At 44.3% G+C, this 24907-nt stretch overlaps 3 protein-coding genes across 3 annotated transcripts in view; 2 read left to right on the top strand and 1 right to left on the bottom strand.

Moving 5' to 3' along the window:
- Nucleotides 1-988: 988 nt before the first annotated feature.
- LOC306974263 (uncharacterized protein) lies at nucleotides 989-6930 on the bottom strand. The gene is made up of 6 exons (XM_079571440.1): nucleotides 6678-6930; nucleotides 5826-5951; nucleotides 5468-5661; nucleotides 3872-4082; nucleotides 3467-3805; nucleotides 989-1514 (listed from the first exon to the last, which is right to left on the bottom strand). Exons 1-6 carry the CDS (start codon nucleotides 6709-6711, stop codon nucleotides 1000-1002), a joined length of 1419 nt encoding a protein of 472 aa, XP_079427566.1. The 5' UTR covers nucleotides 6712-6930; the 3' UTR covers nucleotides 989-999.
- Nucleotides 6931-7107: 177 nt separating this feature from the next.
- Nucleotides 7108-12860, top strand: LOC306974305 (uncharacterized protein). Its single transcript, XM_079571499.1, has 3 exons — nucleotides 7108-7550; nucleotides 8666-9344; nucleotides 11957-12860. Exons 1-3 carry the CDS (start codon nucleotides 7451-7453, stop codon nucleotides 12612-12614), a joined length of 1437 nt encoding a protein of 478 aa, XP_079427625.1. The 5' UTR covers nucleotides 7108-7450; the 3' UTR covers nucleotides 12615-12860.
- Nucleotides 12861-17418: 4558 nt separating this feature from the next.
- The window catches only part of LOC306973436 (regulating synaptic membrane exocytosis protein 2-like), a 33088-nt gene continuing 25599 nt past the window's right edge, over nucleotides 17419-24907 (top strand). Inside the window, exons 1-6 of the mRNA XM_079570359.1 lie at nucleotides 17419-17974; nucleotides 20564-20745; nucleotides 22899-22998; nucleotides 23357-23528; nucleotides 23633-23670; nucleotides 23771-23829. Of these exons, the coding sequence (XP_079426485.1) occupies nucleotides 17953-17974; nucleotides 20564-20745; nucleotides 22899-22998; nucleotides 23357-23528; nucleotides 23633-23670; nucleotides 23771-23829 (573 nt within the window). The 5' untranslated portion in view covers nucleotides 17419-17952. The remainder of the gene's footprint in view (nucleotides 17975-20563; nucleotides 20746-22898; nucleotides 22999-23356; nucleotides 23529-23632; nucleotides 23671-23770; nucleotides 23830-24907) is intronic.

The raw sequence follows: 24907 nt of genomic DNA, 5'->3' as shown, positions 1-24907 counted from the left end.
CTGCACACTTACTTAGACCTGTGGATGTGCGTGTCTTTACCCACAACCTCTGATCCCAAACTACCATACAGCGGGTGTTCCATGATATTTGTTATTCTTTCTAAGTTCAGCCTTGCCCCATAAACAGCAACAAAGTCCATCGTTTTTTAAAGTGTTGCGTCTAGGGCTGAAAAAATAATCACGATTATTTCCCCCATATGGATCGATATTGATTTTCAATATGATTTGTTGTTGTTTTTTGTTTTAATGATGAAAAACAGCGGCTCACAGTGTCGGTCTGCAGCAAAGACAAGCTCCACACTTTAATATATACAAATAAAATGAGTCAGCAGAATAGCAAAAACATGGAGCCATAATCGATCTAAAGATGACACAATGATTAAAATCAGATTTATCCGTGATTAGCAGCTTCATAGCTGAAGGTATGATTTAAGGTATGAAAGACAACAGAAAATGATTCTTTGCACATTAAATGATAGCGCCGCCCAGAGGCCGTCAACAGAAACTCTGAGGACACAATGTGCTCTGGTTGGCTCATGATTTGTTTGGTCATATCAATAACTCACTTCTTCCAGAGAGAACTGAAGTCCTTCTGCTGGACTCCAATCATTTTAGAGCAGCTTTTACAATGTTGTGAAGACCGTTCTTGTTTGTCAAAAGGCTTTCTGTAAAAGTTGCATAAAATTGTGTCACATTGAAAGAACGCGCGGCATCCTGGTCCTCTGACGGCTCCTCGCGTGTTTTTGTTTTGCACATTGGCGAGTTAGTGAGAGTTTGTAGCCGATTGTACACTTAAATTCACCAGATCCTCTTCGCGGTCGTGTGTGCCTTCCTGTTTGTCTGAGTATATTCCCTGGGCTTGATCTGATAGGTACTGCAGCATCGCGGCGTCCGGAATTATTTTTTTCCAGAATGCGACAGGACAGGTCATAATCCTGTCAATTACAACACATCAGGAACCATCAGGAACCATCAGGAACTTGCGGCACCATCTTGTGTTCATGGTAAATCTGGAGAGTCTTCATCATCCGACCCCACAAGCTGCTCCTCTGTGTCCATGACGACCTCCTCCGTCTCCGCAGTGACCATCTGTCCGTGCCGTTTGCGGAGGTGGTTGTGTAGCGCCCCCTGTTTGCGGTACTTCTGCCCACACTCGGGACAGCGGTACTCGGCCGTGTGCAGGTGCAGTTTGCCGTGTTCCTTCAGCTGGTGGCGCCTGGTGAAGCCTTTGCCGCAGACGGAGCAGCTGAAAGGTTTGGTGCCGCTGTGAGTGCGTCGGTGTGAGATCAGGGTCTCGTTTGCGATGAAGGCGCTTCCGCAGATCTCGCACACGAAGGGGCGGTCTGTGGGCGTGTGGTACTTCATGTGGCGCTTCAGGTCGCCGGGCCAGGGGAAAGTCTTACTGCACAGGGAGCAGCCGTGAGGGCGCTCGCCAGTGTGGATCCGCGCATGTCTGTACAGACTGGCATTATGGCCGAAGATCTTACCACAAACACTGCAGATGAACTGGGAGTCTGTCAAACACACGAGACGAGTTAGTGTCGAGAGCCTGAACAACAGGACGGTCGCCTATGCCACACCATCAGGATGAGGCCATACTAAAAGTCCGACTGTTCTCCAGTGCGGTTCCTAGTTTAGGAATCGCTCAGCTCCAAGGGCCACATTCTTAAAGCTGCCCTCAGCTACGTCTTTTGGATTTATTTACTTTTTGTCAGTAGTTTTTTATTCCCCCAACCTTTGAACGCCTCACAGCCTCCCGGTGCATGCAAAAGGAGGAATAAGTCCCTGTAGATATCAAAATGGATTATTAAACAATCATGAGGATTTCAGCTGCATCAGAGTAGGTCGCTCAGATGTTTAACAGTTCAATCTTTTTGTAAACTCCTGTCATAATGCTAAACTCTGGCTGCGTTTGATGCTAACTGTTGCTTCAAACATTTGCTCTCTATCTGTTTGTGTTTACACGGTGAGCGGTGTGTGGAAAATGCATCATGTGAGGCGCGAGAGGTGCGGCGCTTGTTTCCTTCTGTGGGACAAAGTCAGCTCGCTGTTTCGAAGGCAGCTGAGGGCAGCTTTAAAGGAATAGGCCACCGTTTTTACATACTGAGATATGTTCTTACCTAACCTTAGACGAGTTAATATATTGAAGCTACCAAGCTCTTCCACGTGTTCCCTATTTAAATAAAGTTACGTGAAGTGTTTTTTAATGCGAAGTATATTTACACAGAAATGTAACATGTCGATTTTATAAGCAGATAACAAGGGGTACTATATTGTGAGGCGTAATGATACGAGGAGTAAAACGTCCGCGCAGTAACTCCTAAAGACTTCCCCGCTCACTTCCGTCAATAGAAGCTGTGTGACTTGTAGAGCAGCAGAGAACAGTTGAAGAAGCGTGGATAACTTGTGAACAATGCCTTTTCCGTGCATCGTGCCGGGCTGTGATAACAAGCAGAAAGTATATAGTGTAGGAATGTTTCACAGATTTCCAACTCACCCCGGACGACGACACAGGACTCAGGAGCTCCACCATGAGGTAGGAATGCGCAGCACTTTCCCAAAATATATTTTCTGCTTGTTGTAAAAGGCTCTGTACAAGTCACGCAGCTTCTATTGACGGAAGTGAGCGGGGGAAGTCTTTAGGAGTTACTGCGCGGACGCTGTGCTCCTGTATCATTACGCCTCACAATATAGTCCCCCTTTTTATCTGCTTATAAAATCGACATGTTACATTTCTGTGTAAATATACTTCGCATGAAAACACTTCATGTAACTTTATTTAAATAGGGAACACGTGGAAGAGCTTGGTAGCTTCTATCGTGAGCTTTTTTGGAGCTATATGACATGTGGGAGAGGCTGCGTATGTGCTCCGTTTGCCTGGCAGAGCGCACGGACAAAGACCAGACGGGGATATATTAACTCGACTAAAGTGAGGTAAGAACATATCTCGGTATGTAAAAACGGTGGCCTATTCCTTTAAGAACAAATTTGTTCTTAACGACTTCCTTGAAAGATTTTTGGCATTCACAACGTTTGAAACATCTGAAAATGTTCTTCTGGAAGAACAAATACAAAGAACTATCAGGAGAGCATTAACACATGCAAAAACCTACAGCTTAAGGAACAGTCAAACTGGGTCTGAAAATTCGAAATCCTCAATCTATTTCTTTAAGTTATTTATTAAAAATTATACAAACTTATTGAATGGCAGTGATCAGAGGCGGTGTAGAGCAGGCACAAGTCTAAATCCGACTGGCTGTGATATTTAATAATTGTTTGAAATCGTTTTTTTCATCAAGCAAGACTGTGATAGATTTTCTCAGTGACACAGCTAAAGTCAGATGGAAAACCTCAGATATTTTGCAATGTATATGTATTGTGTGGCTCATTGCATCACCATATATTGTCATGACAACGACTTGGCCATATACTTTAGTCACATCCCTCAAGACATTAAGCAAATTACCTTTTTTCCTCGGTTTTGTCTTCTCTTCCTTCTGCTTCTTTCCTTCGGGCTCCTTGTCTTCTTCTGTTGCCCCCTCATCTCCACTCTTGTCTCCTACTTCCTCAGTCCCCTCCTCGACCTCACCTCCTTGGTTCCCCTGTCCCAGCTCCTCGCCTCCTTGCACCTCCCTCACGTGGAAGCACTTGTGGCTGAGCAGGTGAGAGTTAAGCACAAACGATCGCGCGCAGACCGGGCACGTGAGGCGGCGGTCCGAGTGGGCGGAGTTCAGGTGCATGAGCAGGTAACCGCGGTGAGTGTAGCTCCGCCCACAGACCTCACAGTTGAACAGGTCCTCTGAGCCTGCGCAGAGAACACGTTTCAGTTCTAGTTTCAGTCCTGGTACCTGGTCAGTGACCCGGGTCTTACCGCAGCAGTTGTGTTTCCTCAGGTTGTCTTTCCGGGCGAAGGACAGTCCACATTTGTTACATTTGAAGGCTTTCTCACCCGTGTGACGGGCCATGTGGGACACCAAGTCCCGCTTCCTCCGGAACTCTTTGCTGCAATCGCTGCACTTGTACTGAGTGCGCTGCTTGGGCTGTGATGTCACGATGGGCGGGGCTGCGGCATCCACCATGTTCTAAAAGTTGGGAAATGAAATGTTTTTTTTTAAAAGCCAGTTTAATTTAGATTCTAATTTACTTCAACAGGGACAATGTGCAAAAACATTAACGATGGTTTGCACTAGTTTTACCTTGAGCTAGTTTCCATCTGCAGCTCCTGAGCAGGTGAGTTACAATACAAAATGTACAATATAAAACATTCATTCATTCAACCATTCCCCCGTTACAGCCATCAGTCCACACAGAACCATGCTAAAATGACTACAATCAAACATCACTAATGGTCATAATTACTTTCACTGACAGACTGGTTTTCCAATAGCACTTCCCTTGTATTGAGAGGTTAGTCGCACATTGGAATACGCAATACAATATTTTTTTTTATCTAAAACTTTAACAGCTTGATTATAAAGGGATTTTAGATGTTTTACTGTTATCCCACCTGCCTGGGACATAAAACACGAAATACCATAATTAATGTGAGAAATGATCATTGCTTCCAAATACATTCTCAGCGTCCTGAGTAAGTGTATTTCTGATTTGTCTAAAGACAGACACTAACCACTTAACAGCCATCTTAGGGTTAGGATTAGGGTTAGGGTTAACAATTATTTACATCCAAATCTCAAAGCATATTGACAGGAGAGCTTGCCAGTGTGATACCTTATAGGGCTGGGACGATCCACTTTTGTCACGATCCGATACGTATCACGATACTCAGGGGCCGATCCGATATGTATTGCAATATAGTAAGTAATTACATTTGCTGTACTTAACCCTAATTATATCCTGATTAGGGTTAACTAACCCTAACTCCGATCAGGGGGGACGGCAGGTAACAGGTAAACATGTTTTTAAACATGTTTTTAAAAACTATATGTTCAAAACAAGGCCTAAATATTTGAATTCCTCTACAACTTTGATTTGATTCTGGTTCAAAGCCACTGGGAACTGCTCTTACATGACTTGGATCCTGGAACATTTGAGGTACTTTATTGCCTGATTTTTCATCTTGCAGCGGGTCCCATCACAATCACATTCTAGTAAGTATTTATATTCTCAAAAATGACAATTGTCAAAGTCATGTCGTCAAAATATGTCATCACTTAAAGGGACTACATGGAGTTTAAAAATGGTAAAATTATCTAATTTCCTCCCCCTTAATGTTCCAGCCATGTCCTAATGTGTAGAATGAGCTCAGACCTGTTCACCACAACTGCCTCTAAAATCCTGCACTGTCACTAAAAAGGTGTCACTTCGGGTCTGAAGTGCCGTCATGCACGAGTTTAATATAGAAGCTGCAGTTACACGTATGACCTGAGGTGGCAGTAGAGAGTATAAAATGGCCAACTTGCATCTAGCCCCTTTAAGTTCAAAAGATGAGTACAACAATTATACAAACATCACTTCCTGAGTCGGCTTCATCACTTTCTCCTTCAGACTTTTCAGCCTCAGATTCATTCGTGCTGTTCTGCTCTTCTCTCTCTTTCTCTCTGTTCGTCTCAGTCTCTCCCTCACTCTCGCTCTCGTTCTTCTCTCCTACACTCTCCTTCTCTTCCACAACATTTTCTTTCTCGTCTTGCTGACTCTCTGGACCTGTGAAAAGGAGAGGTCTTGTTAGTCTCGAGACAGAGGGTGCCGCTTTCCCTCGGAGTGGGATGGAGCACAATTGAGCGGCTGGCGTGTTCAAAGCCTCAGATGGAGTCCAATCCAATAATACATACTGAGTAATCTTACTCTTATAAGAGGGGTAGAGTTACCTGTCCCTTTGAGGAGTGGACAAAGATGTTCCTCTTTCGCCTCCTCCTTGACCTGGATCTTCACCGCATCATGATACTGGATGGGATTTTGGTCGGGCCTCACAGGGTCCAATGCTGGGGCACAATCTGGAAAAATCCAATACAGCCGTTAAAATAAGGGTAAGCAACATGCGCTCGAACTGGTTTAAAAAGGCGCTACAATAACTGGGCAAGTCTCACCAATAACCTTCTCTTTATTGTTAACGTTACCATGGATCATGTGTTTGCACATGTGTCCTAACAAAGATGAATGAATGAATGAATGAATGAATGAATGAATGAATGAATGAATAACTGGCACTAATTCGGACTTGGTTGGAGACAGGTGCAGGTAGGTAGCAAGTGTCTGACTTTACTGCAGACTGGTTTTATCATAAAGTCTGACAATACAAAGTGTGAATCACATTCAGCTTTCTGACTGGATCACTGGCTCACGAACCAAAGCAAAAAACACTGTCACAATGTAAAAAAAAGACTCATTGTAGTCTTTTTATTTATTTTACTGTCATGGTTATTCAAATGCAATTCTAGTCTACAAAACATTGCCAATTCTTTTTTGATTGGGAATGGCTGCACTACGTCGTATCATTTTCAAATTGTGAACAGCACAATTGTTACCAGGAGATCTTTGATTTGATAAAGTTTACCTTTTATCTGAGGACACAGAGGCAATCTTTGTCAAATATAACAAAATCACAATATACAATATATCTAACTCAAAGTAGAATTAAACCAGGCCTAAACAGGATGAAACAAGGTCTGAACCAGTTCTTAAACAGGACTGAACCAGGAGGACAGAAGACACAGACAGACCTGATTGAAATGCAAAGACAATCGTAGGTTCCATCTTCTGCTACTTTCTTTCCTTACAGCTCGGCTTTTGCTCTTTGAAACCTCCAAAAGGTCGATTGTAAGAATTCTTATCTTCGTCTTCCTGTACTTGGGGTCAAATAATTCCTCTTCGCATCACTCATTTGTTATGATGCTCGTGGGCGCCATTTTGATCAAGTTTCCTCTCGAATGTCTTTACTTCCGGTCTGTGCGACAAAAACAGATTAAAATACATTTAGTTTGGAAATAATTTTAACACAGCTAATCACACGATTATTAACAACTGAATACTGCCATGCACAGTATTTCGACTTTTTTCAAGGACCATAAACATTTTGCAAAGTTACGTTGTTCAACTTTGCGAAAGTCGATGGAGGAAACGCTAGCTTTGGTTATTGCTAGCTTTACAATATTTTGGTGGCGTTTTGTTCACTTAATCCACATTTTCTCGTCTCGTTTTTCGTTATACATCTACTGTTCATGATTTACAAACCGCAGAGAAATTATTAAAGTTAATTAACCTGGTTCATATATTATTTCTCGGGATTTCACCCTGGTTTAGTTTAGCAGAGATGCTAAAAGATGCTCTAGCCATTGGTGCTAGCTCGAAGCTAACGGGTGCAGGGCACAGTTCGGGGGGTTTCACGGGCCTTACGGGGCTCAGGGGTTATACCAGACCCGCACCGGAGACCGGAGACTGTGCGGCGGATGGAGCCGTGACCCCGCCGCTGTCGGAACTGTTTTGGGGGTAAAACATGGCACAAACGGGAACACTAGAGCTACATCTACAGCCGAGCAAGGAGGCCGAGCCGCGGCGGAAACAGCCAAAGATTGACGAAGAAGTTTTAGCTTCTGGTTTGCATTTTTTTTTTTTAAATATATATATTATTTAGTTACATTTTATCCTCAGTTGTATCAGTCGAAAACAAGCCACAAGTTCCTGTATCAAGTCTCAATGTGATTTGCTGCAGCTACTGAAAGGTACCATATTGATCTCAAATCATGTGACACTTATCAGTCGCAGTGATTGGTCATTGATGATTGATACAGCGTGATTCTAAACGTGATCAAGTTGAAAGTTTTCTTCCGTAAGTTAAACCGCTAATCTTCAATGAAGACTCTTGAGTCATCATCTGTACTCTGTAATTGAAGTGTCGAACGTTTCGCCTTTCATCCAGAAGTCTTCGTCAGTGCATCAGCCCGCAGCCCAGATGAAAATGTTGGTTTGAAAGAGGAGTCAAAGAAGCATTTTCTGTGGAGAAGGAGAATCCCTCCATGAACAGGAATGGCAGACTCGGATTTTACCTGCCTCCACTGCACGGTAACCTCCAGGTCTGAAGAGTAGGTATTGTCATGTTAATGAGGCTGCAACTCAGCCCAGGACAGATCAATAGGCAGTGATCAGCTGAGATGAGGGCCGTTCAGGCTGAAACTCAGGTGTGAGTTAGGTCGTTAGGACTTAGAACTACAAAGACTCATAACTACAAAGTTGCTTACCTACAGGTGAGAGTAGCTGTTAATAGAGGGAGGGGGGACTGAGCCAATGAACTGTGGTCTTTATATGGGCTGCAGGCTGAACTGGAACCGCTGACGAAGCCTTTTGGATGAGAGGCGAAACATTCAACACTTCAACTTCAGTACAGAAGATGACTCAAGAACCTTCACTGAAGATGGAAAACTCCTGTACGACTGAGAGCCTACCCAAACATTAAACTGATAATGTTTCTGGTATTCCAGGCACATTCCACAATGATAAACCAATGTAAATATGAAAAAATGTAAATGTATTGTTCACCTAAAAGCACTTGGACACAACAGTGTGTTCGTACCACCTCATAAAATGTCAGAAATTCTAACAATAACACAACAAAACACTTCCGTTTGTTAAATGTAAATTAAATTAAGTTTAATCAAATTTTTTCGAAAGGCCAAAGCTCAGTAATGTGAAATGGTGCATGTCCGTTTTTCAGTCCCAGGGGATCTCCAGCTCTTGGTGATGTCAGATGAGGAGGAGGAACCTGCGGCATCAGTTCAGCCAATCAGAGAAGAGCAGTCTGATCCCGTCCCCTGGTTCTGGTGCAGGGGGAACCTTGGGCCAGCTCTGAGTCCAGTCCAGTCACCGTCCAGAGGAACAGCCCATGGCAGATCCAGTGGAGGACCGGGCTCCGGATGGTCTCTGGGTCCAGCTCTCTCCAGTCCGAGCCGGTCCTGGTCCAGAGGAAGGTCCAGAGGAAGGTCCAGAGGAAGAGGGGGCTGTGGAGAGGTGTCGCAGTGTAGAGTCTGTGGACGCGTGTTTAAGTTCCGCTCTGCGCTGGAGATGCACATGCGCTCTCACACCGGGGAGCGGCCCTACACCTGCTCTTTCTGCGGCCGGGGCTTCAGCCTCAAGGGGAACCTTAAGACCCACCTGAAGACCCACCTGAACGGGTCCGAACAAGATCTGAACCGCTTTATCCTGGATCGGAACAGAACCCCTCCCCGGAGTCGTCTCCAGAGCCCTCCCCTTACCCCCCTCATGACCCCTCCCCTGACCCCCCTCATGACCCCTCCCCAGACCCCCCTCCTGACCCCACCCCTGACCCCCGTTCTGACCCCTCCCCTGAACCCTCTACAGACCTGCTCCTGGTCCCAATCTTCAGTCCAGTCCAGGTGAGACTAAATTGTGTTATAATTAGGGCTGGATAAAAAGTATTTTCCTTAATTATAGTATTTTATTGCTGCCTGGTAGGTCCCAAGTAGGGATGCACCGATCCGAGTAGTATCGGATATACAGTAAGAGCCGATACTGGAAAAAAATGTGGTAACTGCTACAAGTATCCGATACTGAACCGATACCAGCTCAGTAATGCAACAAGACCAAAGATGTTGTTAGCATTTAGCCTCTCCTCCTCTCCTCTATGGGGCCAAACAGGGTGAAGTTAGAAGAGAACAAGCTCTTCCACGCTTTCCCTATTTAAATACAGTTACGTGACGTGAGTGGTTACGCAATCCAAGTATAGTCACACTTGTCGATTTTCTAAGCAAATATAAAAAGGGGCACTATATTGTAAGGCGTAATAATACCTCAGGAGAACATCGTTTTAATTACTTCACTTTCCCGCGCGGACGTCAAATTGCTTCTAAGTGCTCCTTTTTTAATATAATCAAGCCCCCCTATCTCTTGGTATCGGTTAAGATCGATATAAGAGATGGGTATCGATATTAACCGGTATCTGGCCCCAATACCAGGGGCAGATTCTCAAACCCCTCTAATCCCAAGGCAGCACTAAAGGCAGTTACTTTGTTATTCCTGCTCAAATATGTAGGATATGTTGTAAAATGTAAATGAACATTGAAGTATAGTATGAATGAACTCTCTTCCCTTCTGTTCAAATGAGGGCCCGACCGATCTGTGGAACCACAAAGTGATAGAGACATGTTTTATGTTTGAAAGATTTACTGTTTTTTGTTTTGGAATCTACTGGCTTTTGTCTTTCAAAAAAGCTTCCTCTAAAGTACCGACTAAACATGAATGCCCTGAGTAAATCAGCCCTATATGCCTCATTTAGCGCCTCCTGCTGTCATTGTTCAACACTGACACGTTTAGAAGCATCGGGACCAGACATTTTTAAAAATGTGACCAAAAATATCAGCGGTGCAGATCGGCCAATCAAAATCCCCAATAATCTGTTGACCTGTATAAGATATAATTCTATGATTTAAACCTATTTGACCCATTTTAAAGCCACACCGCGTAAGATTTCACCCAAAAAACAAAACTGAAATACAAGCATTTATTTTATGATAGATATTTTCACCATTGAAAAATACCTCAAACAAACATGTGATTTTGCTCTGAGCGGCTCAGCTCTGCTAAAACATGACTATAACTTTACCAGGAGTGGGTACGTCTCCAGCTCGTTTCCATGGAGACGTCGACTAAAGTCAGCAGAATTGAGAGTTAAAGGAATAGGCCGCCGTTTTTACATACTGAGATATGTTCTTACCTAACCTTAGTCGAGTTAATATATCCCCGTCTGGTCTTTGTCCGTGCGCTCTGTCACGCAAACGGAGCACATACGCAGCCTCTCCCACATGTCACATAGCTCCAAAAAAGCTCACGATAGAAGCTACCAAGCTCTTCCACGTGTTCCCTATTTAAATAAAGTTTCGTGAAGTGTTTTCATGCGAAGTATATTTACACAGAAATGTAACGTGTCGATTTTATAAGCAGATAAAAAGGGGGACTATATTGTGAGGCGTAATGATACAGGAGCACAGCGTCCGCGCAGTAACTCCTAAAGACTTCCCCGCTCACTTCCGTCAATAGAAGCTGCGTGACTTGTACAGAGCCTTTTACAACAAGCAGAAAATATATTTTCGGAAAGTGCTGGCGCATTCCTACCTCATGGTGGAGCTCCTGAGTCCTGTGTCGTCGTCCGGGGTGAGTTGGAAATCTGTGAAACATTACTACACTATATACTTTCTGCTTGTTATCACAGCCCGGCACGATGCACGTAAAAGGCATCGTTCACAAGTTATCCACGCTTCTTCAACTGTTCTCTGCTGCTCTACAAGTCACGCAGCTTCTATTGACGGAAGTGAGCGGGGGAAGTCTTTAGGAGTTACTGCGCGGACGCTGTGCTCCTCGTATCATTACGCCTCACAATATAGTCCCCCTTTTTATCTGCTTATAAAATCGACATGTTACATTTCTGTGTAAATATACTTCGCATGAAAACACTTCACGTAACTTTATTTAAATAGGGAACACGTGGAAGAGCTTGGTAGCTTCTATCGTGAGCTTTTTTGGAGCTATGTGACATGTGGGAGAGGCTGCGTATGTGCTCCGTTTGCGTGACAGAGCGCACAGACAAAGACCAGACGGGTAAATATTAACTCGGCTACGGTTAGGTAAGAACATATCTCAGTATGTAAAAACGGTGGCCTATTCCTTTAAACAGGTTAGGCCCTCATCCAGGTCCATTCTTTCATTGTCCATGGCAAAAATAGCATTTTCTGTGTCAAGCTGGTCATTGAGAGCATGTTTTGTGTTGATGGTACAGTATAGTCCAAAATATTACGCAGTGTGCCTTTAAATTACTTCAAATATCGCCCAATGCCCTCGTTACAACCAGTCAGCACCAAAACTGGTATAAACAAAACAAAAACTGCTACAGAAATGAGCCCCATAATCTTAAACCTTTTTATGTGAAAAGTGCAAGTAAAAAGTGACAGAGATGATTAACTGACCTTCACTTGTCCCATTCCCATGAGTCCAGACCGGAGTCTAACCTGCTCCAGTGCCCGGTGTGCAGCAAAACCTTCAGCTGGAGATCCACTCTGTCCGTGCACATGCGCGTGCACACCGGCGAGCGCCCGTACTCATGCACGCTCTGCGACCGGCGCTTCTCTCTCAAGGGGAACCTCAAGGACCACATGCGGCGCCACCTGTCGGACAAGCGGCACATCTGCGCCTTCTGCGGCCTGGGCTTCGACTACGAGAACCTGCTCCTGAACCACATGGCCGTTCACACCGCGGGGGAGGAGGGAGGAGAGAGCGCGCACAAGGCCGGCGGCGTGCCCCAGAGCAAGCGCCACGTCTGCCCCTTCTGCGGACTGGGCTTTGACCAGGAGCAGCAGTACTTCAGCCACCTCACTGTGCACACGGCGGGAGAGGAGGGGGGCGAGGAGGAGGGCGCTGAGGACAAGCTGCTCCTCTGCCCCTTCTGCGGACTGCACTTCGAGCACAAGAGTCTGCTTCTCCATCACATCACTGTGCACACCACCGGAGAGGAGGAGGAGGAGGAGGAGGAGGAGGAAGAGGAGGGGGGAGCGCGCGAGGATCTGAGCAAGGACCAGGCCCCAGAGCATGAGGGTGGAGACGATGATGATGACGATGGGGAGGAGGAGGTGTTCTTTGCTATAACCGTTCAGTGACTCTGATGGACTGCTCCTCAAAGATTTTCAATAAGAACACTGTAGCTGCATGTTCAGAGAGCTCCTGCAGGACATGAAGTACTGTTGAACTGCAGTACTGTGGTGCTATAATACTGTGGTACTCTCTGAGTGTGTGATGTCATGTGCACGTCCCTCCTCAGTCAGTACACTGCAAAAAGTCATCTGGGAATAAGTACTTTTGTCCTCGATTTGAGAGTCTTCATTTAAAGAAATCTGTCTCTGGGGCAAGATTATTTACACTTGAATTAAGATAAAACAACTACAACAGTTTTAGTTCAAGTAAATGAAGATTTTTCATCTAGTTTTCAGATTGACGATTTATCTTTATTTAAAGGGACTAGACTGAGTTTAAACATATAATGTTTAAACTCATATAATGTTAAACATATACGGATTTCCCATCAACCAGTGCAACCAGTGCTCCTCCTGTGACCAAAACAGTGAAGATGGCGATCTTTCACCAAAGAAAAAAAGAGTGGAAAAAGAGTGGTGCGCACTGAATGGGTGCTGCTGCCGGATGCTCTCTCATCAAATGCAATTTCTCCATCTGTGAGATCAATAAAGTATCATCTTATCTTATCTTAACATTATGTATTTTCCACTCCCTACTTGTTCCAGCAATGTGCAAATATGTAGAATGAGCCCAGACCTGTTCACCTCAACTTGAGCTTAAAGCCTGCACTGTCACTCAAAAAGGTGTTATTTCGGGTCTAAGCTTGCCTGGCTCTACTATTGGCTATTGGGAAGTTGGTTTGGTCACGGAGCAAGTGGAGCAGTTTGAACGGGCGGGCCTAACGCGCTCAGATCGTCAGTGAAATAAACCAGTCAGCCATTAGCGGACGGGACAACAGCTGTATCCAAATCACAAAATATGAACTGATTATAAACTGATGAGAACGCAGAACAAAATCCTCGACTACTTTATCCATAATCATTAGGTTTTGTTTTTTTGGTCACTGTTGATTGAACTACAACATAGAGTGACGTAACTTTGTTAAACAGATAAACAGAAACTGAAAGAACTGAACGTCCGTTCATATGTAGAGCTGTTGTCAAAGTGACGACCTTGTTCACATAGTTGGAAAAATTATGTGAGAACATTTCTGTCCCTCGAAGGCGACTGTTGGACAAAGTCCAAGGTCTGAAACTGTGGCCTCAAGTCGCCGATATTTAGAACATTTAAACTGAAATGAGAAATAAACACGTAGTTCTTTTTTTTTGTCAATAAGGAGGTGGACAGTAAACAAAATCTTTTTATTTATTTATTGTGACCAAAGAAATCCACGTACACATATAGGCTAGGCCGTCTAAATGTACTTTATTTGTATTTTTTACGAGTGATCTGATGGTACAACGTAGCCAATTGATCGGAAATGTAGCCACTATATTTATCATCAACACCGTTTTGAAACTTTTCCCTGTGATTCCAAGACGAATTTAAATGATGATGATGAAAAAGTGGCAGTGTCTGTGTCAGGCTGATCCCAGGTTCTGTCGTTCCCCTGTCCGCTATGGTCCACTATGGTCCACTATGGTCCACTATGGTCGGCTATGGTCCGCTATGGTCCACTATGGTCCACTATGGTCCACTATGGTCCACTATGGTCCACTATGGTCCGCTATGGTCCACTATGGTCCACTATGGTCCACTATGGTCCGCTATGGTCCACTATGGTCCACTATGGTCCACTATGGTCCACTATGGTCCACTATGGTCCGCTATGGTCCACTATGGTCCACTATGGTCCGCTCCTGCCTACGGCCTGACTTTTCCGTCGCTTTCAAGATATTGACAACATTAATATTTGCATAAATGTCACTTGAGACTTATAGTCTTTAAACCAATGCCCGTCAGCCTTATGGGTCACGGTTATGGCTCAATATACTTCAGTGTTCACTCTCCGTTGCCTGGACCCGCTCACACATTTCAATGGTGGAGTGGTTTGTTTGGAGCCTGATTGACCCACGTGTGCGCGGTGGAGACGGGCATTCGGCTTATTCCCTGTGACGGTTGTGATTGATCAGTCACTTGTTTACCGTGTATGTCCAGACCCACCTTCTTTAAAGAAGTGGGTGTGGTTTACCAGGCCCAAGTCCGAAGTGCCGTCATGCAAAAGCTTAATATAGAAACTGCAGTTACGCGTAAGACCTGAGGTGGCAGTAGCGAGTAAAACAATGTCAACTTCCATCCAGGGGAGGGCAATTAATTTTCATAAGGGGCCACATGAGAAGCCTGGATTGAGTTGGAGGGCCGCACCAACAATAACTCAAACTTATTCTGCACCTTTATCCCATTGTACATTACACTAAATTGTGTATTTTGAATATCTGATACTGGTATTTAATAGGACTATTATTTTCTGAAAATATTTTGCAATATAAATCCAAGGACGTGCATGTGTGTGCGTCATTATTATGCTTATTCGACTTCTTATACTTGTTGCTCTATTCTACCATCCTACTGAAAGCACCTCTGTGAAGTGAAGCGATAGCGGGGGTCTCCAAGCAAATTTCCCAGGGGGCCAAAACATACATGGAGAGTGTATTGCTGGGGTCCATTAACAAAAGCTCCTAAATAAAAATATGATTGGGAAAATACTATTAAGGAAACTAATGAGCCTGACAGGGCTGTCGTCAATGTGTTGTTTGTATCCTGATCTCTCATTATGTCAGTGCCCTCTGCTGGGCATGTGTGGAATTCTTTCCTTTTGTTTTTTTATTTAAGCAGCCCCCTAGTGGCTGGAGTGAGCATTCTGGTAATTTCTTTAAAAAAAATCATAACTCTGCAAACGAATAGGCTGGAGACTTTTTTTTTACCTACTCAGGAGTTTATGCCCGTGGGCCGGATTCAATCGTCTGGGCCGTGATGTGCCCAGGTCTGATCTAATCCCTTTAAGTGTAAATATCTTGCCTTGTGGACAGATTCCTTGACATTAGACTCTCAGGTGAAGGATAAAAGTACTTATTTCAAGTAAATCTGACTTATTTCAAGATTACTGTATGCAGTGTGTGACCATAATAAGGCATTTTACTGTTTGACCATCCCCACATTTACAACACCTCTGTTGAACTTAGTCCTCTGTTCAAAATGACCAACATGAAAAGCCTTTTTACCTTTTGTTATAATCGAACAATGTGCTTCATGTATTTATACAAATAAATCCAATGTTACATAAGCTAGTTGAAGAGTTGGTAAAGGTCTACTCTCACTACAGTCTGTTGTCTGAATATTTCTGTTTTATTCCCAGAAATACTAAACAGAATCAATACACAAAACACAGCTGAAAAAGTGGAGTAGATAGAGCCCATTCTTTGACCAAGTTGTTAATTTTGTGATAAAAGTGTCAAATGTTGCCTCGTACTTTCTGACATTTCTTTAATGGGGGCCATTTTCCAAGATGGTTTCCACAGGGTCCGGGACAGGTCAGGTGTACGACCCCTGCTTTAAGTCTACTGTTCCTTTTATTTAGAGATGATCTTTAACAAGATGGAGATCGATGGAAGCTGCTTCCTGTGAAAGACAGTGAAGACTGCAAGCAATAATCAACTAGATTAGTTAAAACATCTATCATTTAAAGTTAGAGTTGTTTTAACTACTTAAACTGTTTTTGGCCGTTTATTTCACTTGTTCTGAGATGTGACTTGTTTTAATACATTTTCTCTCCATTGATTTATCGGCCAATGGAGTTCTTATTTCCAGCAGGATTTCCTGAGAACCAGTGAGAAAAGTCCTCAAACAAGCAGAGTATTCTTGGCCAGATCAGGAAAAAAGTCTAAATGTGCAAAAACAACTTAAAGCAAGATTAATATTCTCAATCCAAGTCATTTAAACCCATGCTTGATATTTACTTTTTACAGAGCAGGTAAGTAAGCAATATCCGATTAAGAAGAGTTAACTGAGTAGTATATAGGGCTGGGTACTGATGCCGGTACTTAGCTTTTTTTTTTTACTTTATTTGTTTATTTGAAGAGGACAGTGCACATTTATGAGCACTCAGTACAGTAACTTTGTGTAAATGTGTCAGATTTAGCCATGGGCTCCTTTCCATCTTTAACAATGCCTGGTTTTCAATACCAATGCCTGAACGGTGCTTTTGTCAATACCTATCCTAAAGTATTTCTCATTTGTCAATTTATTTATTTTTCTTCCATTCAATTTCTTTTGCATTTGTATGATTTGTTTGAGTTAAAACAAAAGGGCGGAAAAAGCACTTTCCATTTTTTTCTTTTTTCCCCCCCAAAATATTTTCCTTTTTCTTTTTTTTTTTTTTCTTTTTTTCCCCCAAAAAATTCCCCAAATTTTCATTATTTTTACTTATTTTCCCAAATTTTCTTTTCTTTTCTTTTCTTTTTTTTTTTACTTGTTTCCCCCCTTTTTTCCACATTTTTTTGAACTTGTGTTTTGCTTTTTTTCTATTTGTACTTTTGAATTTTATTCTGATGACCAACAGCCTCAAAACTTGAATATAAAAATTGTATATTTCTTTTCGGTACCTGCTTTCAATACTTTTATTTTTTAACCTTTTTTTTTTTGTTTCAATCCCAGACCGGTATCGTTTAACGCCACCCAGCTCTAGTAATGTATCGATTCTTAGTTAAAGGTTTGAATAAAAGGGCAGAGTGCTTCATTTTGGACACAGCATGAGTCAGCTGATCTCTTTGTAAACGTTCCTTGGAAAGTTGGTGACGAATATACTGAGATGATGATGAAAAGCTGCAAATGTTATTGGCCAGAGGTTTCCAAAGTGGCTGTTATAAAAAGAATAAAAAAAACATAATTGCTTTGACTTTTGCCATTACACAGTTTATCCGGTCCAGTCCTGGTTCTGTTTGGGTTCATCCTGCCCCCGTCACATGACCCTGACCCTGTTCTGCGATTGGCCGGGCCTCAGGGACAGTCTTAGTCCTCAAGTGAAGGTTTTAAGTCCTATTTGAGTCCTGGATTAGCAGATTATCAGGAGACAGTGGATTAAAGTGACCTGAGCGGAGCGGCCGCACGGGCAGAGGAACGTGCACCTGACCCGCCCTCCTCCCTGGACCCCCTCCCTCTGGACTCAGAGAACCTGGCCTGGACCAGGTCTGAGCCCGGTCTGGTGAGCAGGTTCTGAGGGACTCTGGATGGCAGTTGTTCTCCTCACGCTGCTTTAGACCTGGATCAGGGGGTCGAGATCCTACAGAGTCCAGAAGTTTCACCTGAAGCTGTTTCGGTGGATTTGATTTGCAGGCGCTGCTGCGGGCGGATCACGAATGCTGGATGGAAAACCTTTGCATTTTCTTTGAATTTCCGACAGAGACCCGAGTGTGAAGGCCCTTACTGATGCCTGGAGTCACAGCGCACGGTAAATGCTCCTCGTGTTTGTTCCATTGTTACAGAAAGCAGTATAAAAATATATTATGCAGTTAAAGAAAACACCATGTCTTGACTCACACACTCCTGTACCTGGATCGTAAACCTGAAAGACCGAGCTCTTACACAAGACATTACAAATCATCAACCATTGCTCTTTTCACATGACGATGTAATTGTTTTTTTGTTTTTTGTTAAAGCTGCATTATGTAACTTTTTTATAAAGACTGAAAAAAGAAAAAATCAAGTGTGTACCAGAGATGGGTTGTGCTCAGTTACGTTTAGCCTATTCAAGTACATGTACTTCAGTAACGTTTTGCAAGTGTTTTTTTTTTTCATACAGTACTTTTTACATCTACTTCAGTGACGTATCTCTTTCTTACTTGAGTAAAAGAAATAGCAACTCGTTCCACTTACTCAGTTCTCCCAGTAGTCAAGTCAAACTTTCTTCAAGTCCTTTTTTTCTTCTTACTCCATTACCAGTAAGTATCTGGGCCACTACTTTTTACTTCTACTTGAGTAAAACTATGTCAAAGTAGCGTGTAACTCTGAAAGGAGTAGGCCACCGTTTTTACATACTGAGATATGTTCTTACTTTACCTTAGACGAGTTCATTTGTGTCTGGTCTTCACGCGCGCCCTCAGTCACAGACGGCGTTAGCATTTAGCTTCCTCTCCTCTATAGCTCCAAACCAGGTGATTTATATAATAGTGTTACGTGAAGTGTTACATGATAAAGTATAGTTACACAAAATTAAACAATGTGGATTTTAAAGGGGAACTACATTGTAAGGCGTAATAATCTCAGGAGTACTTCGACATCCGCATGGGACGCAGTAAAAGCGGTGGCCTATTCCTTTAAGAGTAAATATTGTGTCTACTCTACCACCTCTGCTGTGCTCTAGTGTGAACTTTGTTTCACCTAAAATGTTACATAGTGCACCTTTAATCAAATCTATGAGCAAATGCTTTAAATTGGAGCGTGTTATGTAAGCCTAGCTCAAATGAGAAATACTAACGCAGTTAATCGCAATTCATTGAATTTCAAAACTGATTAATCTGATTTTAAAAATGAATTGACAGCACTTTTACTCATTAGGAGTTGTTGTTTATTACTTTCTAGTCATTATTTGTGACACTTTGCAGATAAGGGTACTTCAGAGTATAAATTAAAGTGTGTGCACCAGACAAACAACATAGGCACCATGTTGGTGGTTGAATGAAAATATTAACTGTATGGCGACGTGTAAACAGGCAGCAACCTCCCTCTCTCTCGGTACAGCAGCATTTATTGCCTTTTTCTACCAACTGCATTTGTGGTTTCTGTGTTCCACATTGTGTTACTGGATGCTTTTGTGCGTTTTTGCCGTGTTTTTGTGGGGTTCAGTGGACTCTCTTACTGCAGAGAGTCCATTATGGTCCTGATGAAAGCAGCTTTTTTAAAGTAAACAAACAGCTAGCTCTTCAGCTAAACCCATTGAGACCTACAAATGTCTTATTTTGAAAAAAACTGAAGAGGCAAGAAGAGCCCCTACACCTGCAGCATATAAAGACTGTTGTGGAGCGGAGGGAGCTGCGCAGGAGGAAGAGGAAGGAGGAGGTGGAGCTGATCAGTGCAGGACACCACGCTCTGAAACAGGGTCGCTGCACCGTTTCCCTGACCTCCAAAAACCTGCTGGTCAGGTGGACCCACAGTGGTGGTGTGGCTCGGTCAAAGCGGCTCAGGACTAACACCTGAACACTATTTCATTATACGCTTGAACAATGACAAATAAAGAACTTACTTACTTAATTACTTACTTATTTAAAAGTGCAGGAAACAAGAATAAAGCAATGATTTGTAATTAATAGTTACGCCACAGTTTTATACTGTGTGTTTAATGTTTTATAACATGATTGTTTTAGTAGGCCTATCTTTATTAAAGGTGCATTATGCAACTTTTTATGCGGCGAAAAAAGAAAGTTGATATTTGTGCATGATTGGCCTTTTTGTGCCGGCTGTCTGGGTGGTCAACAGGGCACCTTTGCTTTCCATCACGGCAGCCTCTACAAAGCTCCAGGATCAATTGTTTTGTTGGTTTTCTGGTGAGAGATCCGTCAGCAGAGAAAACCGACCAGAAATTCTAAAAACAATTGATCCTCGAGCATCATGGAGGCCTCTGTAGTGGAAAGTAAAGGCGCCATGATGACCACCCAGACAGCCACTGAAAGGTCAAATTCTGTACAAATAAAAGTTTTTTATGCCACATAAAAGTTACATAATGCACCTTTAATAAAGATAGGCCTACTTTTTTTTTTTTTTGACGACACAATCCTGAATTCTGAAAAATTCTGAAAGACCTAGAATATACAATATGAGAGACATTTTGTGTCTGGAAATATTGTGTACATGGACCATAGCAACTCACCCTTTAATTTACCTTTGATGAGTCCTCAATTCAGCAGCGTCTCTCTCTCAGACAGGGTTGCCAGATCTCGGCAGCCGAGCTCCATCTCACCTACACACTCCTGGAGTGCGGGATGGTAGGGCATCTGACGCGCAACAGTATCGGCAGAAGTTTGACTGACCTCTGTGACCGCAGCAGGAGCCATGCAGAGTCAGTGGTGGGACCCAGGACCGTGGCCCGGCCCAGGCCCAGAGCAGAGCCCGGCCTCGTGGCTCCCCTCCAGAGACGGGCAGAGACTGGTCGGGCGCATCATCCTCAACAAGACTCTGAAGAACGGAGCCATGACCAGAGACACGGGGGCTCTGCTGGGACTGAAGGTACAGCACGTGAGCTGAGGAGGCAGAGGAGAGGGACAGAGGGAGCAGAGGAGGAAGAGGAGGGGGTCAGAGGGAGCAGAGAAGGAAGAGGAGACGGTCAGAGGGAGCAGAGGAGGCAGAGGAGAGGGTCAGAGGGAGCAGAGGAGAAAGAGGAGAGGGTCAGAGGGAGCAGAGGAGGAAGAGGAGGGGGTCAGAGGGAGCAGAGAAGGAAGAGGAGACGGTCAGAGGGAGCAGAGGAGGCAGAGGAGAGGGTCAGAGGGAGCAGAGGAGAAAGAGGAGAGGGTCAGAGGGAGCAGAGGAGGAAGAGGAGAGGGTCAGAGGGAGCAGAGGAGGAAGAGGAGGGGGTCAGAGGGAGCAGAGAAGGAAGAGGAGACGGTCAGAGGGAGCAGAGGAGAAAGAGGAGAGGGTCAGAGGGAGCAGAGGAGGCAGAGGAGAGGGTCAGAGGGAGCAGAGGAGAAAGAGGAGAGGGTCAGAGGGAGCAGAGGAGGCAGAGGAGAGGGTCAGAGGGAGCAGAGGAGGAAGAGGAGAGGGTCAGAGGGAGCAGAGGAGGAAGAGGAGAGGGTCAGAGGGAGCAGAGGAGGAAGAGGAGAGGGTCAGAGGGAGCAGAGGAGGAAGAGGAGAGGGTCAGAGGGAGCAGAGGAGGAAGAGGAGAGGGTCAGAGGGAGCAGAGGAGGAAGAGGAGAGGGTCAGAGGGAGCAGAGGAGGACGAAGAGAAGGACAGAGGGAGTTAAAGGAATAGGCCACCGTTTTTATATACTAAGATATGTTCTTACCTCACTTTAGCCGAGTTAATATATCCCCGTCTGGTCATTGTCCGTGCGCTCTGTCACGCAAACGGAGCACATACGCAGCCTCTCCCACATGTCACATAGCTCCGAAAAAGCTCACGATAGAAGCTACCAAGCTCTTCCACATGTTCCCTATTTAAATAAAGTTACGTGAAGTGTTTTCATGCGAAGTATATTTACACAGAAATGTAGCATGTCGATTTTATAAGCAGATAAAAAGGGGGACTATATTGTGAGGCGTAATGATACGAGGAGTAAAACGTCCGCGCAGTAACTCCTAAAGGTTATTGACGGAAGTGAGCAGGGGAAGTCTTTAGGCGTTACTGCGCGGACGTTTTACTCCTCGTATCATTACGCCTCACAATATAGTCCCCCTTTTTATCTGCTTATAAAATCGACATGCTACATTTCTGTGTAAATATACTTCGCATGAAAACACTTCACGTAACTTTATTTAAATAGGGAACATGTGGAAGAGCTTGGTAGCTTCTATCGTGAGCTTTTTTGGAGCTATGTGACATGTGGGAGAGGCTGCGTATGTGCTCCGTTTGCGTGACAGAGCGCACGGACAAAGACCAGACGGGGATATATTAACTCGACTAAAGTGATATCTTAGTATGTAAAAACGGTGGCCTATTCCTTTAAGGGGGAAGAGGAGGAAGAGGAGAGGGTCAGAGGACTAAGAGGGGAGGGTCAGAGGGAGCAGAGGGGGATGAGGAGAGGGTCAGAGGACAAAGAGGGGAGGGTCAGAGGGAGCAGAGGAGGACGAAGAGAAGGACAGAGGGAGCTAAGGGGGAAGAGGAGGAAGAGGAGAGGGTCAGAGGGAGCAGAGGAGACAGAGGAGAGGGTCAGAGGGAGCAGAGGAGACAGAGGAGAGGGTCAGAGGGAGCAGAGGAGGCAGAGGAGAGGGTCAGAGGGAGCAAAGGAGGAAGAGGAGAGGGTCAGAGGACAAAGAGGGGAGGGTCAGAGGGAGCAGAGGAGGACGAAGAGAAGGACAGAGGGAGTTAAAGGGGAAGAAGAGAGGGTCAGAGGGAGCAGAGGGGGATGAGGAGAGGGTTAGAGGGAGCTGAGGAGGAAAAGGAGAGGGTCAGATGGAGCAGAGGAGGAAGAGGAGAGGGTCAGAGGACAAAGAGGGGAGGGTCAGAGGGAGCAGAGGAGGATGAAGAGAAGGACAGAGGGAGCTAAGGTGGAAGAGGAGAGGGTCAGAGAAGGAAGACGAAGAAGAGGAGAGGGTCAGAGGAGAAAGAGGAGAGGGTCAGAGGAAGAGGAGGCAGAGGAGAGGGTCAGAGGAAGAGGAGGCAGAGGAGAGGGTCAGAGGGAGCTGAGGAGGCAGGTGTGTTCTTATATTGTGTCATGTTTTCTCAGGTGGTGGGGGGAAAGATGACAGACAGTGGTCGCCTGTGTGCGTTCATCACTAAGGTGAAGAAGGGCAGTCTCGCCGACACCGTGGGACACCTGCGCCCAGGTACTCTCCCCTCTGCACCTGGAACACTTGGTCAACCTAAAACATGCCTGGACAATAATTTAACCACATGACGATGAAAGCACACGTTTGTCGATATGTGAACAAGCCATCCCTCATTTGAAAGCGCAGAACCTCTAGAAATCAGTTCTTGGGCTTTAACTACTGCAGGCTGCACTGACACTCACGTCCTGTAGCAGATATCAGTGTGGTGGGCAGACCACAAACTGCAATAGAGCAGTCCAAGAGAGAACCCCAACAAAACAAACAAGCTTCTTCTAAATGTGAATAAAGCAACATCAAAAACATGACTGTACTGTTTTACTGAAATAAATCACCATTTCAATGATCATGTCTTCAGGAGACCAGGTCCTGCAGTGGAACGGCCGGACTCTAGAGGGCGCCACCTTCAACGAGGTCTACAACATCATCCAGGAGTCTCAGGATCAGACACAAATCCAACTGCTGGTCGTCCGAGAACTGGGACTGAACCAGGACCTGAGCCAAGAGCTGGGCCAGGACCTGAGCAGAGGGTGGGTCAGACGGAGCACGACTGTACGAGTAGTATTTGCAGTAGTACAAATATTGGGTACAGAGTCTTGTTTTGTTGTTTTTATCTGTTTTTTTTCTGTTTCAGAGACAGAAGCAGATCCACAGAATTACAGCTAGAGTCCAGTGAGTACTACACACTATTATAGTTCTGGTTTAGGCCTGTTTAAGTCTTGGTTTAGTCCTGGTTTAGACCTGGTTTAGACCTGGTTCTGGTCTGTTTCAGGCAGCAGTTCTCTGGAGAGTGTTCAGAAGATGTCGGTGTCGTGCCCCGTCAGTCCCACAGTGAGTTCTATACTGATTTATATTGTTCACTATCTTATCGAGCAGTGATTCCCAACCTGGCCCCGCCCATTGTCTTTTCTATATGCCAGAAGAATGAGAGATACATTAATAAAAAAAATGTTGTTATTTTCTACAAAGTCACAAGTTTACATACACTAAGATTACTACACCTTTAAACAATTTGGTAAAGCCAAGATGACGATGTCATGACCTCGGAAGCACAAGTCTGGTTTATCCTTGGGTGTAATTTCAAGACACTTAAAGGTTCAGGTTCATTGGTGAAAACAATGAATGACATTGAAACAATGAGATGAACGTGCTTTGTCTGAAATGTGAATATCAACCCAAGAACAAATGCAAAAGACCTGGTGAAGATGCTGAACAGAGTTTGTCATTATCCAGAGTGAAACAAGTCCTGCACTGACATGGGCTGAGAGGGAACTCTGCAGGAAGAAGCTCTGACTCCAAAAGAAACATCAAAAAGCCAGTTTGGAGTTTGCAAATAAAAAGGATAAAGACTTTAATTTTTGGAGACATATCCTGTGGTCTGACGGATTTTTTAAAAATTGTTTGGAAGAAAAAGCCTGAAATACTGTGAAATGCGGGGGGCAGCATCATGCTGTCGGGTTGTTTTGCTGTGGGAGGGACTGGTGCACTTCACAAAAATAGATGACATCATGAAGAAAGAACTCTATGTGAAAATATTGGAGCAACATCAGCCAGGAAGTTAAAGCGTGGGCGCAGATAGGTCTTCCAAATGGACAATGATCCAAAGCAAACTGCCAATACTGGCTACAAAGTGGCTTAAGGAAAACAAAGTCAATGTTTTGAAGTGGTCATCACAAAGTCCTGATCTCAATCCAGTTGAAAATGTATGGGCAGAGCTGAAAAGGCATGTGCACACAAGGTGGCTACAAATGTGACTCAGTTACATCAGTTCTGTTGAACCAGAATTCCTGCCAACTATTGTGAGAAGCTTGTGGAAGGAAATCCAAAATGTTTGAATGTTAACTTTTGTTTTTTGCAGCTCAACTTGAATCAAGGCAATGCAAACAGAAGTGTTTTCCGGGCAGTTTTA

This window comes from Gobius niger (genome assembly GCF_951799975.1).
Source record: "Gobius niger genome assembly, chromosome: 14".
Lineage (NCBI taxonomy): Eukaryota > Metazoa > Chordata > Actinopteri > Gobiiformes > Gobiidae > Gobius > Gobius niger.
Note: the sequence above shows the minus strand (reverse complement) of the source record. Positions and strands in the feature narration are given on the sequence as shown.

Coding starts and splice junctions, on each gene's coding strand:
- LOC306974305 (XM_079571499.1), top strand. CDS start 7,451: ATGGCACAAACGGGAACACTAGAGCTACATCTACAGCCGAGCAAGGAG. Junction 7,551..8,665: donor CGAAGAAGTTTTAGCTTCTG/GTTTGCATTTTT, acceptor TCCGTTTTTCAG/TCCCAGGGGATCTCCAGCTC. Junction 9,345..11,956: donor CAATCTTCAGTCCAGTCCAG/GTGAGACTAAAT, acceptor CCATGAGTCCAG/ACCGGAGTCTAACCTGCTCC.
- LOC306974263 (XM_079571440.1), bottom strand. CDS start 6,711: ATGGAACCTACGATTGTCTTTGCATTTCAATCAG. Junction 4,083..5,467: donor AAGCCGACTCAGGAAGTGAT/GTTTGTATAATT, acceptor CCCAACTTTTAG/AACATGGTGGATGCCGCAGC. Junction 1,515..3,466: donor GACAAAACCGAGGAAAAAAG/GTAATTTGCTTA, acceptor TGTGTTTGACAG/ACTCCCAGTTCATCTGCAGT.